Here is a 17180-nt window from a genome sequence, read left to right on the forward strand (position 1 = left end):
ACAAAATAACAAGTCACGGGCTCTCAACGGCGTGCAAGCCAGACAGAGCTTGCCAGTAGAGAGGGTCCATTACGCCAGTGTTACCAAGGTGCTGCCAAGTTTTAGTCATAACAAAATTTAAATGCAAACCTCTCAATAATTTTAAGAAATTTGCTAATATTTTTGGTAAAAAAATTATCTGAAAATCTTTTAAATTTTAAATGCAATATTTTTCACTTTACTTGTTGAGGCTTTAAAATAATTGAATGATGGTTAAAATATTTTAAATGCTTCTTTTGAGTAACTCGTTTCAGTGTTCTACTTCACACAAGTACAATTTATTTATTTTTTTGCCCAGTAGACAGTCTCACTATTAGATCAATCCTTTTTTTATAGCTCTGAAATTTGTTTTTGCATATTTCCTGTATTTTAAATATAAGCGCCAGTTGAAAAATAATTTCATATTTCTACTAATATATTATTCCACGCTGTCAACACTCACAGAAATGTCAGTTGACCATCTTGCATAACTTGTCAACGCCGATTCGCCGAAATCATGTTTCGGTCAGTATGGCTTATAATATCGTCGCTAAAAATTTATGCATCATTTCCGAAATTGCGATATCGATTTGATCTATCATTTTGCACATCGCCTTTGAAACATAAATAACCTAAAATGATCGAAATGTATGGTACTCTTTAGGTTTGCAACCAAAGTAGGCATCGCTTCCGGCGTAGTATATTTCACAGTGAAACAAGGAGTGTGGAAAGATGGCGAAACGACCACAGCTCTATACGAAAAAACGAAAACCCAAATATGTCCATATATGAAACAGGCCACGGCACAATTACCATTTGAGGTATTATTCTATTAAAACTATAATCGAATAACAACACAATATTTACTTTATTGTATTTATAGTTACCATCTCTACCTGCAGTCAATAACGTTACCGAGTTAGGAAAACACTATTGGAACTCTGGAGTAAAGGGCACATTCCAGTTTCTGTGCAACTCTCCGACTCGCGTCACCGGTTGGGCCGTATCGGCGTATGACTCGCTGATAGAATTCACCAAGTCTCCAAATGTACCGGACGAGAAATGATTTAATTTAATTATAGTGTCAAATTTGCCATCTTGTGATAAATGTATTTTTTTCTGCATATAAAAATTGTTACTTAATATTTTTATTTTTTGATTTGAACCCATAGAATAGAACCTTGAGATAAAATAATATTAAACCAACTAGTATCATCAAATACATGCAAATATAAGTATTGTTAAAATGCTTCAGATATCTTGATAGAAATAAATTTTACAAACAAATATAATATAAAAGTTTTCTGATCAAAAAAATATATTTTTTTATTTGCAGAGCTTACCTATGGAATACAAAAAATCTCAGAGTGATTAATACTAAAAACGCTGGTATCTGACGTAAAAAAAATTCAAAGGCAAAAAGTGATTAATAACAAAAAAATTAATGACTTGAGTGCTCTTAATACATATTGAAGAAATCATATATTTTTAATGGCTGTAAAAATAATTTATTTTAAATACATATCAATCAAACGGTACTACATTTTATTTGTTCATGTCTGGCTTTTCACAGAATAATTACGTATTATAAAATTTTAATTTTATACAAATTATTACACTTGATTTATTTATTATAAAACTTCAGTTGTTACGTGACAGATGTTAGCCCAGTGCATTACAATGGAGTAAACACAATCAACACCTACAAATAAGTAGTGAATCCTGACTGAAATCAAAGTCTGTTAATCAGTGACATTTATTTTATTAATTATAAACTATTACAGCTTACAATAAAAATATGACAACTATGCACGACCTAGGTCAATTTTATTTTAATTATTCATGACAATTTGCATCCGTGAGATTAGAAAAATCTAGGAAAACTATGATGATCGATCAGAATTATAATTATATAACAATCATTAATTCTGATCTCCCAGAAAATAGAAATTTAAAACACTAAGGTTCATATTGAAATCACATGGAATTTCGAATAGATAAAAACATTAAAAAAATATCTCATATATAAGTTAAGAATCACTAATTGGATTTATATATTAAATGCTTATAATTTGACACATATCAAAACATGATTACATGTTATTTAGAAGTCAATTTGTTGATACATTTAATACCATTGGCTAAGCACAAGGCAATGTCCACTTGGTGGAAGTTTCTCCTATTTTACTACAATAACGTTAGCTATTTTTCATTAAGGCACAGGTTTAGAATTTCACTTTCTTCACATATAAATTACATTAGTAGAAATCATATCTTCACAATTTTCAAACAATACAAGATCTTTGCCACAAATATGATTTCGGGATTAGCGGCCGAAACAGCCGGTTAGATGCTGGAAGAGCCGATAACAGTTTATTGTACAAAATATATAATTTACCAAATTGGCGAGTCCGTTGAGTGATTCATAAAGAGAATTGGTGCCACATATTTAATAAATATCTTCAAGGAAGCTTGGATAAATAGAAGATAAGGCTAATTTCATTTTTAGCCCCAGCTCTACCTCCAAAATCATCCTATATAATGAAAGCTTGTTTCAAGGTGGCCATCTGATAATTACAATTCGATGAGAGGCCATTAATGTTTTCTAGAAGTTTCGAATCTTATGAAGAAAATAATTAAAAGTTTTTGTGGTAACTGATGGCTTTTGAACGTCTGCGAGGCTATTGTGCAATTTTTGGATGTTCTACCAGTGCAATCTTCTGTTAAAACAAGCCATTGTCGTTTGTAGACTTATAATGGCTATTGTTGAAACCCCCACAGTGAGAATCAGGCACACTTAATTTGTATTTAAAATTACCTACCGATTTAAATTCTGACATGGTCCCATAAAGCTAAATAGCATAAAATATACATAGCCGTATTTACAAATGGGAGATAAAAAAAACAAGCGTCACGTTTAGAATGGTAATAACAGCCATCTAAGTAGAAATGGATATTGTTTTATGTAACAGTTTTAAGTAAATTGAGTTGTTTTAATTGTCAATACCGAAAAGAATTAGTAAGTCACTTTTTACCAAAGGCCTAACAGTTATTTAAATGCTTATTTTCAAGCCACGTACAATATTTCATTCTACTATACAAATGCAGAGCTTATGCCTTCATATACAAACAAGCCATACAACAAAAGGAACAGCTAACAGGTATACAGCCGATTAAATTATAACAGCATATCGCATTCCATTGGCAGGTACAAAATCCAGACATATTTTCTATATCGATCAAAACAAACCACTTAAATTTAATTGGCCGAAGCAAGAACGAACAGCAGAAGCATTCCCTTCCTGATATATTACAAATAATTCTACTGCCACCTCAAGACATTCATTCAAACTTTGGAACATAGTCTCAAATCAGATCAAGCCAAGCAGTCAGACAAAAACTAATAAACTGTCAGCCAACACCGTCCTATTTATACAAGATTACGACGAGAATCAACTCAAGCAAATTGTACATCAAGATTATAAATAAATATCAAATTAACTACTGAATATAGTGAATCAATCTGCAGAGGCTTATTTTTTAAATATCATACACTTTTTGTAGAATTCATTATTCTTCATAGTAAAAAAAAAATTTTGTACTGCATTTTTATTATTAATTATGATACATAGTATATATCGATTCATTTAAAACAGAGTTTTAGCTCTAAATTATAATCACGGACTCTTAGATTAGAAAAAGTAACATTTTAGTATAAAAAATCACTATAAAATTAGTCAGTATTTTTTAAAATAATATTTTTTATTAGTTTATATTTTTGCTAAAATTTGTTTTATTTATAGTCGATATTTATCATTTTACGACTACAGGCGATGCTAAATTCAATGCAATATTTTTCTGAGAATTACTGTATTACAATTTTGCTATAAAGATACATCTTAATTGGTTTATATTTAAAATCATACTTATTTCAAATCTGTCCTTTTACAGCATGTATAGTTTTAAGTGTTTGTTCTTAACATGATTAAGTTTACAAAAATAACTGGTGTCTGAAAAAAATATTGCTGGTATAAAACCGATATATTTCACGATTTATTAGTATTTTATACATTTTATAAAAGATCAATGAAGTTTAACATAAAAAAAAAATCAAATTTGTAAATCGGTACATCAGAATACAAAAAATGAGAGTGCACTGTCTGAGAATCACAGATATTTGTACTTTGCAATATTCATAACTCGTACATTGGTGCCAAAACAGTACAAATGTCCGATGTCGTCGTTTGTTCAATACAAATCAAATACGTGAAAAATCAAACAAATTCATATTTTCACCATGAAATTCTCACAATCACACTTATATGATAAGTATTAAAAATCAACGGGAAGTTCCGACCGGGGAAGAGTTATTTCCCAGCAGCCGGCTGAGGAACGGGGTCGACCTCCATTGGCGTGTTATCGCCGGCGGCGGCTTTCGCCTTATTCTTCTTCTTTTTTGACTTTTTACCGGCAATGTTCAATAAACTCTGTAAATGAAATAATCGATTTTAAAATGACAAGACTATGCTAATAAAGAAGTTAATATTAAATGTACTGACCAAGAGTTCGGGATCGGCGATCGAATGTTCGGTTTCGTATAAGTCAGATTCGATCGGTAGACCGGTAATGCGGATAGGACCGGCGGGCATTAAAATTACAGTAAATTTAAATTGAGCTACAAGTTCTCCTCCCTTCTCGAATAGTACCGGGAACGGCTCGATAACTTTGTGGTTTATACATTCGACGATGCCCATTCTGGCTTTCACTTCGTTGTCGAAGCTTCGAAGGTTGAACGGCATGGTACCGTGTTTGTGCTTTACCTGATGAATAAAAATTATATTATAGAATTTTGCAACGATAAAACATTGAATTTGTAAAAACATTTACCTCAACATAAAAAGTCCTAGCAGTTTTAAGTTTCAACTGATACGTCTCGTCTGTTTTCTTATACACAGTTACTCTTTTTTCGGATTCACGACCCTATAAAAATAATAATAAATTAAACATCATAAAGGATCATAACGCTGATAATAAATTTAATATGTAAAACTTACAACTCCCTCTCCCGTGGAGATGAGTACATCCATCGCGTACACCTCATGTGCTTCAAAATTGAACTTTTCGTGCTCTTTTTTCTGAGCCGCCGTCGGGTTTTGAACTATAGTCTTTTCGCCGTCAATTTTGAACTGCTTTAGCTGATGGGACAGCATACCTTCGATGGGCTTGCATTTGTATGAAGCGGCAACTTTGTTGATCGCCTCTGTTATGACGGTCGTCTAAAGCAAACGGTTAAATGAATCATCTTGATTTATAGCAATCGACTGTTTTAATGTAAATAAAACGAACCTCATTTCCCGATTTCAGAAGTTTCATAGCAACTTCGCTAGCTAATTGGGCGGCTTTCAAAACGTCGGCTTGCCGTCCGGTGATCTTTTGCTTCTCTGGCTGCTGGCCCTCCTCGGGGGCCTTTGTTACGATGATCGAGTGAGCCACGACTGCAATAAAACCGTCGATGTGAGCTCCCAGATCGCTAAAATATATAATCAATATTAATTACTGTATATTACGTTGAAATAATAATACGGAACACAATTAGTACATTTTTGCAAGATCGCCTTCCTTCAAAACGTAATCAGCTTCACTAGGAAGTGGCGAAAAATGGCAGATGCAGTTGTTGACGGATACACAAGTTGGAAACGCGATTCCCTTCTTCATCTCTTTTTCCTTTTTGAACACCTTCGACGTCTCTTCGGTGAGCATATTGTCTCCAAATTCGCATACTTCTCTCACGGAAGCGCCAGCCGTACATTTTTTCAGTACTAATGATAAAGTACCTGTATAACATTATACAAAAAAATTAAAATAAATAAAAAGTACCACCATTATTCTACAATGGTTAGCCACAAGTTCTTTAAAAAAAACTTTTGTATCACTAATCTATAAATGTTCAATTGGATTTAGATCTAGTTTACACGATGGGCATTCTAAAGCAACACATCCAAAACCAGTTTTTTGACATACACGAGTATACTACAGGTCATTGAACTGATAGTTTTTTTTATATGTATAATAATATTAAGTGACCCATAACATTTACATCCACTTATTGGTATGCTTCTTCAGTCAAATCCATATCAAATATTTCCTATTTAATCGCACTTTCTTAAATACTGGCATTCGCTAAAATTGCACCATGTAATAATAAAATATTGAATTCATGAAGACATGGCAAGCATTAGGGAATATCTTGTCTTTCATACACAGTGGTCAGAGTGGACAGCTAAATTTAAACATGGAAGGAAAAGCATTGAAGATGATCATCTGATACTACTACAGAAAATATATTTTATTTACTAATGGTCTTGGCAAATCTGTTTAACACGGTTTGAGATATTGTAGATGCGGGCAATAATAGGAATAATCCAAAATTTCTGAGACGGGTTGATCAAGTGTTTTCAGACGTCTGACTTTCTACTCGATTATAAAGCTGATATTTTTATGGATTCACAGCTATCAGCCTGAATCAAAGCAACTAGGTGAAACAGCAGAAAAAAATAGATTCAACACTACAAAAAAATCAGGAAAGAAATGTTGATGATGAATTACCTTAACACTAGATTTACAGGTATGAATCCATCAATTTGACAGGTGCTATTTAAAATAAGTATATAGTGACCAGATTTTCAAAAATAAGAAGTTTCCGAAAATAAAAAGAGGTAATATATTTGCATTGTTCAAATACGTTTGAATAATTTTAGAAACTGTCGACCCCTTTTTACAGAGGATCGAGCAGCTCATATTAAAAAACGCCACAAAAACACAAGAGTAAACGCATTACTTACATACACAACAGATATTCTTTGAGTTATGTTTCTGTTATATAAATAAAATTTCGTTTTCTTAAATGTCGAAGAGATACTAATTTATTACATTAATCAAAAAAGGTGCAAATAATCTCCGACCAGTTGCATTTTAAATTTGAAAAATACATCAGTTGTAGATTGTCATTTGAGTGATTCGGTTGCGATTTTTTTGAGCACCTTACATTTTATAATGGTAAGTTCTTCAATTAATATAACTGATAAATAAAAAAAACGTATTTTAATTGAAAGTAAACTTGAGTGAAAGGAAGTCCTCATATTAATTACGTGGGTAAGAATATTCTCGCAACAAAATATAGAAGTGATTGCAGATATTTAAATAATATTTATATTTAAACAGTGAAAATCGTTTATATGAAATATGAAGTTTTTTATGTTAAACTATTGTTAATGTTGAAATATTATCTGAAAAGTTAAGATAGAAAGTTTAAACAATTTTAGCATTATTTTCCGAATAAGAGTATTTTACACAATGATTGATTATCACTTGATTTTATCGAAAAAAATTACATATAGCACATTTGCGTGTCATACTATATGGGAAACAAGTTTTTTTTTGTAAATAAAACTAACTAAAACCTTTTTTTCTACAAATAATATTGTTTGTTGGTTCTGAATGAATATTTCTTTGTTATGAAAAGGTCACGGGAAACAATATATCACCAGAAGACAAATAGCACTGTAAGGCCACAATATTTTCGTTACACAATTCTTCGACCTCAGAGATATCCTACAAGCAAATGTCCTTTCATAAAGGCGTATACTTATTTCAGTGTCCTAAGAAGCGAGTGCAGCGATCGGCTGGATGATCGCTGCATGATTGTGATCGGTGAGCAAGCTTTGCAGCCCTGAATACATAAGGGCAGTCACAGGTAGTCACCTGGCAGTCTCCAGCAGACACCCGTCCGCCCGCGGACAATATACTGTCATGGACGCTTGCACCAGAGAGGGATTAACTTCCACTATACACCCGCTGCCATGCTACCTACGACACCTCTGAGGATCTTCCACTGACATCATCCCTCCGCCAGCATCTCCACCACTGCTTGGAGAAAATATTTCGCAATGTGTAACATATTCTAATAAAATTGTCACTAGTTTCCACCCGCGTCTTACTGACTGTGAAACCCGAAAAATGTATAATGGTTATATTTAAAACGTATTTTATGGTTGTTCTTCAAATAAGGTGTTCTATTGCGCAAAAATTGCGAAAATTAATTTTTCAATTTAAGAATACATCTGTATATATCAAAGATGTCAACATGATTTTAATTAAAAAATACACAAATATTCATATAAGGTTGTTGAAAAGAATAACAATGGAGGTTACGCAACCCTTCCAAATATGTAAACAAAAACATTAACCGCAGTGATGAAAATTTGTGTATGCGGTAGAACATAATTGTATTTATTGAAACGAGAAGTAAAGAAACCAAATGGCATTGTTATGCTTAACAAAGAGGACCGTGAAGCCACATCAAAACTCATTTAGACGGTCACCTTCAAGAAATACTAATAAATATTGGAGGTTGAATTTGAGCATACATCGTAAAAGCTTTTCCTATTTGTTCAAGTTGGCCACAGGAATTTACGAAATGGCAAATTGTACAAGCGCCTTGCCTTGCCTTGCCTTGCTGGTTAATAAGTAAACACAATAAGTTTTCGAACAAAAATCATCGAATTTCGCAACACTTCGAAAGTTCAAAAGTGTATCGCTTTTTTATTCGTGAATTTTCAGTAGATAATTTGCTATCTTTCATTTAGATTCTGGTTTATTTTGCACGAGGCGCCAACGAAGCAAAATATCGATGTAATTATACATCGCTTTGGCACGAAAGAGAAGTGGAACAAATTGCGTGACGAAGTGCAGCGATATCGAAGCCAATTCGGAACAATAGCGACATCGGCGTGGCACAGGAAGTGAGGTTATGTCACGACAGCTCAACGCGCCAGATAACAACGGCAGAATGCAAGGAAGCGAAATTTTCACTTGTGCAATCCGGGACGAAACGATAAAAGGGGCGTAGCCGCAGGAGGTGCGGTTCGGTCGAGGGTGCAAAAAAAGAGAAAGGGAGTCTCAACTCACGGTTGACCATCTCAGCTGCCATTTTGTACTTGTTGAACACCGCCTGCTCGGAAACCGTGTGTTCCACCTCGTTCTTGTCGTCGGCCATGGTTTATTGTTTTGCTGCGAAGCGCGTGGTAAATTCCTAAACTCGACGGACGGCGAAGCCGGCTGGCGCGCGCCACGGTCACGTGACAAGCGCACTCTGCGCATGCGTTAAACTCGACGCTCGCTTCTTTTTTTAACTCTTAACTCGGCTTTTATTGGCTATTCATTTACAAAATTACCAAACTCGACAAAAATAACCAAAATTATAATAATTAATATATATACACAAAAATTAGTACTTGTTAATTATATCAGCGCCATGCTCAGAAACCAAATTGTTATGAATATCTGCTCTAGCTTTTAGCTCTAACGTCTGTAAAAGTAACCAACAACAGTTTAAAATTCAAAACTTAATTTTTTTTCGCCGTGCGCGTGTTTATTCCCAAAAATTGCGATTTTAAAATAAAAATGTGATCATATGAACAAATAAGTTAAAGTCAAAAACATAATGCTGCTAATAAATTTGTCACGAATCATAAATCAACGCTAAACAGTTGGTGATTTATAACCCGCGACTTTTTAACTTACTAAAAATTAATTTTGTTTTTTTATAATTTACGGGGGAGGGTATACATTTGAAGTTCCACGACCAGTAAATCACCATTATTAATTTCAGTAGCCAGACTATTGAATGTTGCCCGTGAAGCCTAAACGTTTAGCGTAACCTAAATTATTTAGATGTGAAAGACTAAGATAATTGAATTGTAAATATTGCACTATTAGTAAAAAGTAATTATTAACAGTAATTGTGAAATGTTAATAAATTACCTTCCTTTTACGGTGTAAAAAATCTCTTGGATATGTTCAATCAATGTGCATTTAATAATGTTTTAAAACGAATAATTTAAAATTGGAAAAACACGAATATTATTATGAAATAATAGTACAATTCGTATTTATTATTGTAATATAAGCGCCGAGAACGAGTAAATGCATTGGACATCACAATTATTTCGTATAAATATATAACTTGGACTATCATATATTTATTTACAAATAATATTGGAGAATCACGTTCAAAACAATATCACTCTCATGCGAAGCAAAAACTTCGACTGGCAGCACTCATATGTTTGCTTGTATTACTGAATTTATACCTGATTTCGTTGACAGAATATTTATTTTTGTCACTTCCGATAAAAATTTACATATTGTTATTGTTTAATTTATTATGTAAGTATATCGCAAAGGAATATCTAAAATATGAACGTTTTATTTGACATATTCTGTATAAGAAGATTAAAGGTACACTTGGTGTACGGATGGTTACAGGTGGAAATTACACACAGATTGAGCCACAACAGTACAGTTTATAATAGTTACGTGTTTATTGCTGAAATATGTGTGAGTGATCGGTGGACGAGGCACCACAGACCGTTGTCTTCCCGTCGAGGTCCACCAAAAGAATGCGTTGCCCTCCGCCGCCGTCACATCAGCACTACCAGAGTGCCGCCAAGTTTAGGCCATGATAAAAAGGTCCCCACAACAATATAGAAAGGAATACAATTATTTAACAATATAGAATGTTCTGTGGTTCTCTATAACAAAACAATGTTTTGCTAAAAAAATATTTTATTTAATAAAATTAGCAAATACATACATAGTAAAAAAAATGTTTTTTTTACAAAAAATATGTATCCTACTTAATCACATATCAATTAGATTTTGATGCGAAAGAGTATTTAAAAATTGTCAGTTTTTTATTAATATTTTTTTACATTTAATTCACATAGTTTTTTTTTCACGAAAACCATAAAAATTCTAATAAAATGTAAAAAAATGTCATCTTTTTTTTACATTTTCTTAGCATTTTTTTACATTTATCTTTGCAAAATTTTATTACTAAAGCATTGAACTGCATATCGATTAGTCTGTCATAATCAAGTCTAGGATTTTCGTATTAAAAAAATATTCAAAATAATCTAAAACCGTTGCCTCTATGTCAGCATCAAAATGCAAATTTACACCAGCTGTATTGCTGTATGGAAACCTTGGAGGGGAAGGTGCTGGATTTCTTATATTTATTTCAACGAAATCTCTGAATATAACGATATCATCGTCTTCCGAAGCAATATCATCGTCAGATGAATCCGAAAAATCACTTTCATTGTCTGATTCAGTTATCAATATATCCTCGTCACTTTCATGATCTACACGAAACATTTTGGGTTAAAACTAAAATAAAACCAATTATAAAAATAAGTTTAAATAATATATACTTATTTTTTATGCACTTACGTCTAAAATGTAAACAAAAATGACATAATAGTGGCTATATTCAAATAACAATATGATAACACACGTAACACGACAAAAATTAAAGTGCCCGGCATTAAATACAGTTTTGTATTTCGTCATCTCAGTCATTCCGAATAGCAAACTGCCCAACACCAGTAAAAGCATTCCCAGAAAAGCATCAGTGTGCGAACTAAATCTGCGCTCGAGTCACACTCGGGCAAAACTGTAAAGTGGTTAACAGAACATTACAAGAAAATCGGTACATTCATTAAAACATATTTCTGCCCAAAATATGTATTTTATCGCTCGTTTGGTTCTAGTAATTGATTAAATTTCAAGAAGTGAAAAAACATAATCAATATTATATATAATGTGGGTAAATAAAAATAAAAACATATTTTTTTGCCAAACGTATAATTTATTACACAGAAGTAACTAATTTTCTGATTTCACAGTTGCAAATGTAATTACGTCTATGCAATTGCTTCTCAGCATAATATTACATTATTATATTATTTTAATTATGTTAAACAAGTCAGAATGTCTATAGACTGCAGATATTAATATGAAACTACATTAAATAACTTAAATTCCTCGTTCTTCGAATATCATTAGGCAAATTCCTTTTATTTATGGTCACGTAGATAAACAAATATATAAACACCAAAGTTATTAAGAAATCGAAAATTACATAAATTAAAAATGCATTGTGTCCTAATAAATTATAAATTCGATATCATGCCGTTTCCATCGCATTGTTCGACTGATACTTTATCTTCAAAGCGATCGCATTCGGAGTAGTAGCGTCGGCAACGAGAACTTCGCTTTCGTCCATGATACCCAACTCGAATAGCGTTTTATTGAGATTATCTCTCGTCCTTTCCTCTATACTCGCAACGGTCGACATATAAAGAGTTTTATTTTTTCCGTTTATAGTCGTGGTAAGACCTGAAAGTTATAAATTATATTAATTATATAAATACATAGATTGCACATGTAAAAACAACAAATTACCAGGATTCTTCATCAGATATTCGTGATTCTCTCTGAGCATTTCGATCAAATCCTTCAATTTTACCTTACGCGGATCAGAAAGCTGTATTATTCTCGGCACCATACTGCAAGCGAGACAATCAGGTTTACGTTCGGCTTCGTGGATGTACGAATATATACCGTCTACGTCATTAAACACCATGTAATTATTCAGACTGACGCAACACGACGACACCAACTTGAAAACCTAAAATAATCGTATGTTATTGATTGTCTTTGATTAAATATTATATGATTATTGAAAAGAAATGACTTCTGTAGCGCAAACGGCCGCTATAACCGCATTAGTACTTGCGACGGCCGGAATAATATTTTTTACAACACCCTGAGTGAGACGATAAGTGACACCATGGATGTTAAACTGACTAGCTCTGTCTTGAGACTTCTCGAAGATCCAATTGATGTGTTGGGGATCGTCGCCGTCGATCGGAACGCCCCAAGGGCTTTCCTTGCTCCACTGTATGACTTTGACATATTCGATGCAATGCTCGGGCAGTCTAGATTGAAAATCAGCATTGAAATTATACATATTCAACTACATATTATATGTATATAAATATTTAAATAAAAGATAAATTTTAAGAACCTCGGAGTATTAGCGATAGTACATAAAGGATAAGTAACTTGCGGCGGATAAAAATCGAGAGTGCATTCAATACAAGCGCTCATTCCGGGCAAGATAACTCTAGCGTTTCCTTTAAACCCTTCAGTGCCTCCGTCAATCAACGGAATTACAGTAGTTTGATCTAAACTTTCTGTTACAAATACATAGGTTATATTAAATCCAACTATATCGCTATGTCAATGTATAATTACCATCATTATTAAAACTTAAAAGAGACAGCAACATCCCGTTCAACCAACGGCGGGCGACTATGGAATCCAAGCCGCAAACAACAATATTGAATTGACTATAAAAAGTTTCATCTTTGTCTTGAATTGCACAATGATGTGGCACAACATTGCATCCTGGAACGCTATGGAAAATTCGATAGATATTAAATTCCAATAAATATATAACAATAAAACGTACCGATTGTTGATGAATGCCGCTGCGCATTCCGCTTTAGAATGGCCTATATCTTTCCTCCTGAACAAGAATTGTCTATTCAGATTAGACAGTTCGATCGTATCCATGTCTATGACGTGGATTTGTTGAAAGCCCATCAAGGCTAAATTTTTCAACAGTTCGCATCCTAAGCCCCCAGCACCCACCACTAACAGTTTGCACGATTTCATCATAAATTGCAGTATATCCGGCGAGGGTTCGAAGTCCGGATGGGAGAACGGGCCGGTTCTTTCCAATAGTTTACGAATATTGGCCCACCTTGGTTTTTGATGCTCGGGAACTTGCGATTCTTCAGTAGACATGCTCTGTGTGATTTCATTTAAAATGTATTAAAAAATATCTTTTATTGTATTTATCAATTTAAATAATATCCTTTTGAATATATCACTCTAGGCTTCAAATTAACCGACTCACGATTAGTAGAATCTGATATGATGCCGGCCACTAAACGTCAGATGGTGATATATATTTTTTTTAACATAACAAAACTTGTAGCGGCCATTATTCAAAAAAGAAACATTTTTTAGTGTTGATATTTTTACCTGTCACAGCAAAAAAAGAACAACTAGGTATCTAGAGAATAATCCAATTGTGATTTAAAAAAATCCGTTTTGACAAAATTAATTTTGAAAATGAACCTCGGGCTAGACCGAAAATCATTATAAAGGAAGAAAAATTGATAACTGGTAGAAGCTAATCCACATATGAAAATTCGCGCTTTCGCATGTGATATAGGAGTTGGTGTAATGACTGTTTCTCGCTACTTCGCTTCGATAGGAAAGATAAAAAAGCTAAGCAAGTGACTTGACCGACGATTAGAAACTAAGACGCTTGGATGCGTGTTTTTCGTTAATGGCTTAAAACGAAAAAATCCATTTTTTAAATGAATATAAAAAGAGAAAATAATCACTGTTTTGTGGACTGCTAAAAGAGTGGTTCATTATTATTTTTTTTAGCCAGGCAAATTAATTACAGCTATATCATATTGTCATGATATTCATTATATGATTAAATTAAAGAAAACAGGAAATTTTATTAAACAAATATGGAGTAATGCACAACAACGCTCAACCGTATTCCTAAAAAATCACTATAAACAAATTAAATTATTCAAATAATGAAATATTTCTGCATCCACCGTATTCACCTAATCTATCGCCGACAGATTATCACATATTTCGCCACTTATATTTAAGGAATAAAACGTTTCGAGTTCAGGCGGAAGTAATTAAGAGGTTCGAAAACTCTATGGTCGAATAAATCAAGATTTTAAAAAATGGCATTTTTGACTTGGTTTCTCGATAGACGTGAGTGGCGCTTATTTTGATGAAATAAATTTGTAAATGTTGAAAATATCGCATTTTAAATTCTACTTACAAATTCGGCAATTTCATATGGTACAATATAATAATTACTACGTATGAGGATTTTAAGCTAATATCAGTCAAACCATAGAAACGCTAATAAAACGTTTTTTTATCTTTTGATATTTAGGGATTCTATCTTTCATCACGATCGCGTGACAAAATGAGAGCTTAAAAAACAGTACTAGAGTACACTCAGGCTCCACTACACCACTAATATTAGTACAAAGTGAAAGCAAACAACGTTAAAAAATAACTTGTGTTTTTGTCCTCTCAATTACTTTCCATTTAGATTCTTGTCTGATTTCATTATATCGGATTTTATGCGCAGTTTATATATTTATACAATTATTATGTTCAGTAGTATAGTAAGCGATCGATTTTAGCTGAAAAACGGGTGGGGGCTACCTAACCGGCGTACAGGCAACACCGGGTGGTTCAGCTGGGCACTTGTCAGTTCACGTAACTCACGTTCGGTTACGTAACTGGTGCACGGGTCGAAATGCTGGGCAACGCGTTAAGGACGACATGGGGGGTGCTGGCGACTCCCGCGGGGACCCGCTCTATGGCAGCGGCGGCTTCCGGTAGAGTCGTAGCCGTCATCGGCGCCGTCGTCGACGTACAGTTCGAAGATAACCTTCCGCCCATCCTCAATGCTCTGGAAGTACAGGGCCGCAAGCCCCGCCTGGTGCTGGAGGTGGCCCAGCATCTCGGAGAGAACACCGTCCGCACCATCGCCATGGACGGTACCGAGGGTCTGGTCAGAGGCCAGGCGGTAGCCGATTCCGGCTACCCCATCCGCATCCCCGTAGGCGCCGAGACCCTCGGCCGCATCATTAATGTAATCGGAGAGCCCATCGACGAGCGCGGCCCCATCCCCACCGACAAGGTGGCTGCCATCCACGCCGAGGCGCCCGAGTTCGTCGAGATGTCCGTGCAGCAAGAGATCCTCGTCACCGGCATCAAGGTGGTAGACCTCCTCGCCCCCTACGCCAAGGGAGGCAAGATCGGCCTGTTCGGAGGCGCCGGAGTGGGCAAGACTGTGCTCATCATGGAGCTGATTAACAACGTAGCCAAAGCTCACGGTGGTTACTCCGTGTTCGCCGGCGTGGGAGAGCGCACCCGCGAGGGTAACGATCTCTACCACGAGATGATCGAGTCCGGAGTCATCTCCCTCAAGGACAAGACCTCCAAGGTGGCGCTCGTGTACGGTCAAATGAACGAGCCCCCGGGCGCTAGGGCTCGCGTCGCCCTCACCGGTCTCACCGTGGCCGAGTACTTCCGCGATCAAGAAGGACAGGACGTGCTGCTCTTCATCGACAACATTTTCAGGTTCACCCAAGCCGGCTCCGAAGTGTCCGCTCTGCTCGGTCGCATCCCGTCCGCCGTAGGATACCAACCCACTCTGGCCACCGACATGGGAACCATGCAGGAGCGCATCACCACCACCAAGAAGGGCTCCATCACCTCCGTGCAGGCCATCTATGTGCCCGCCGACGATCTGACCGATCCCGCTCCGGCCACCACCTTCGCTCACTTGGACGCCACCACCGTGCTGTCTCGCGCCATCGCCGAGTTGGGCATCTACCCCGCCGTAGATCCCCTCGATTCCACCTCCCGTATCATGGACCCAAATATCATCGGAGCCGAGCACTACAACATCGCTCGAGGCGTCCAGAAGATCCTCCAGGACTACAAGTCTCTCCAGGACATCATCGCTATCTTGGGTATGGACGAGCTGTCCGAGGAGGACAAGCTGACCGTCGCTCGCGCCCGTAAGATCCAGAGGTTCCTGTCCCAACCTTTCCAGGTAGCCGAAGTTTTCACCGGCCACGCCGGCAAACTCGTACCGCTCGAAGAAACGATTAAGGGATTCTCCAAGATTTTAGCCGGCGACTACGATCACTTGCCGGAAGTCGCCTTCTACATGGTGGGACCCATCGAAGAAGTAGTAGCTAAAGCAGAAACTCTCGCTAAGAACGCTTAAGCACGTAGTCATCGATTCTTATAGTTAATTTGCATTAAAATACGATTCGGAATTCCTCATCCGTAAACATGTTTAAAAGTACGTATCGTACTTTATATTTATAAAACTATAATAATTACACATGTAATTGTTGGAAATAAAAAAAATATTAAAAGTTAAAAATTTTTCATTTAATTTTTCATCGACACTAATTTAATAAAAAAATCGATATATTACTTGTTATTATGTTTTTTATTACCAAACTAATTCAAACACACAGATAATATGATGACTTCTCATCCCACGCGTATTATGTAACTTTTCGCTAAGAGACTACGTACTAATTCGGTAACACATATAGGTTAAAAAGCCAACAAAATCATTAATATGAAGAACCAAAGGTTATAAGGGTTACGGT

General features: G+C 35.4%; 3 protein-coding genes and 1 pseudogene across 4 annotated transcripts; 2 read left to right on the top strand and 2 right to left on the bottom strand.

Moving 5' to 3' along the window:
• The first annotated feature begins 479 nt into the window (after window positions 1–479).
• LOC148229919 (MICOS complex subunit MIC13 homolog QIL1-like) lies at window positions 480–1556 on the top strand. The gene is made up of 3 exons (XM_088198798.1): window positions 480–543; window positions 683–839; window positions 902–1556. The coding sequence occupies exons 1-3, from the start codon at window positions 536–538 to the stop codon at window positions 1082–1084; spliced, it is 348 nt and encodes a 115-aa protein (XP_088054924.1). The 5' UTR covers window positions 480–535; the 3' UTR covers window positions 1085–1556.
• Window positions 1557–3612: 2056 nt separating this feature from the next.
• On the bottom strand, window positions 3613–9171 carry LOC148229920 (proliferation-associated protein 2G4). The gene is made up of 7 exons (XM_088198797.1): window positions 8986–9171; window positions 5618–5852; window positions 5365–5548; window positions 5073–5294; window positions 4906–4998; window positions 4578–4838; window positions 3613–4505 (listed from the first exon to the last, which is right to left on the bottom strand). Exons 1-7 carry the CDS (start codon window positions 9071–9073, stop codon window positions 4386–4388), a joined length of 1203 nt encoding a protein of 400 aa, XP_088054923.1. The 5' UTR covers window positions 9074–9171; the 3' UTR covers window positions 3613–4385.
• Window positions 9172–11707: 2536 nt separating this feature from the next.
• On the bottom strand, window positions 11708–13913 carry Uba3 (Ubiquitin-like activating enzyme 3). Its single transcript, XM_088196963.1, has 7 exons — window positions 13847–13913; window positions 13397–13737; window positions 13180–13340; window positions 12950–13118; window positions 12617–12860; window positions 12325–12550; window positions 11708–12258 (listed from the first exon to the last, which is right to left on the bottom strand). Exons 2-7 carry the CDS (start codon window positions 13732–13734, stop codon window positions 12047–12049), a joined length of 1350 nt encoding a protein of 449 aa, XP_088053089.1. The 5' UTR covers window positions 13735–13737; window positions 13847–13913; the 3' UTR covers window positions 11708–12046.
• A 1327-nt stretch (window positions 13914–15240) lies between these two features.
• LOC148229922 (ATP synthase subunit beta, mitochondrial pseudogene) lies at window positions 15241–16945 on the top strand (annotated as a pseudogene). The gene has a single exon (XR_015811408.1). The product of XR_015811408.1 is annotated as an ATP synthase subunit beta, mitochondrial pseudogene (transcript).
• The last annotated feature ends 235 nt before the right edge of the window (window positions 16946–17180 follow it).

The sequence above is a fragment of the Plectrocnemia conspersa genome, unplaced genomic scaffold (genome assembly GCF_051122295.1).
Source record: "Plectrocnemia conspersa isolate PC_06_02 unplaced genomic scaffold, ASM5112229v1 ptg000011l, whole genome shotgun sequence".
Classification (NCBI taxonomy): domain Eukaryota; kingdom Metazoa; phylum Arthropoda; class Insecta; order Trichoptera; family Polycentropodidae; genus Plectrocnemia; species Plectrocnemia conspersa.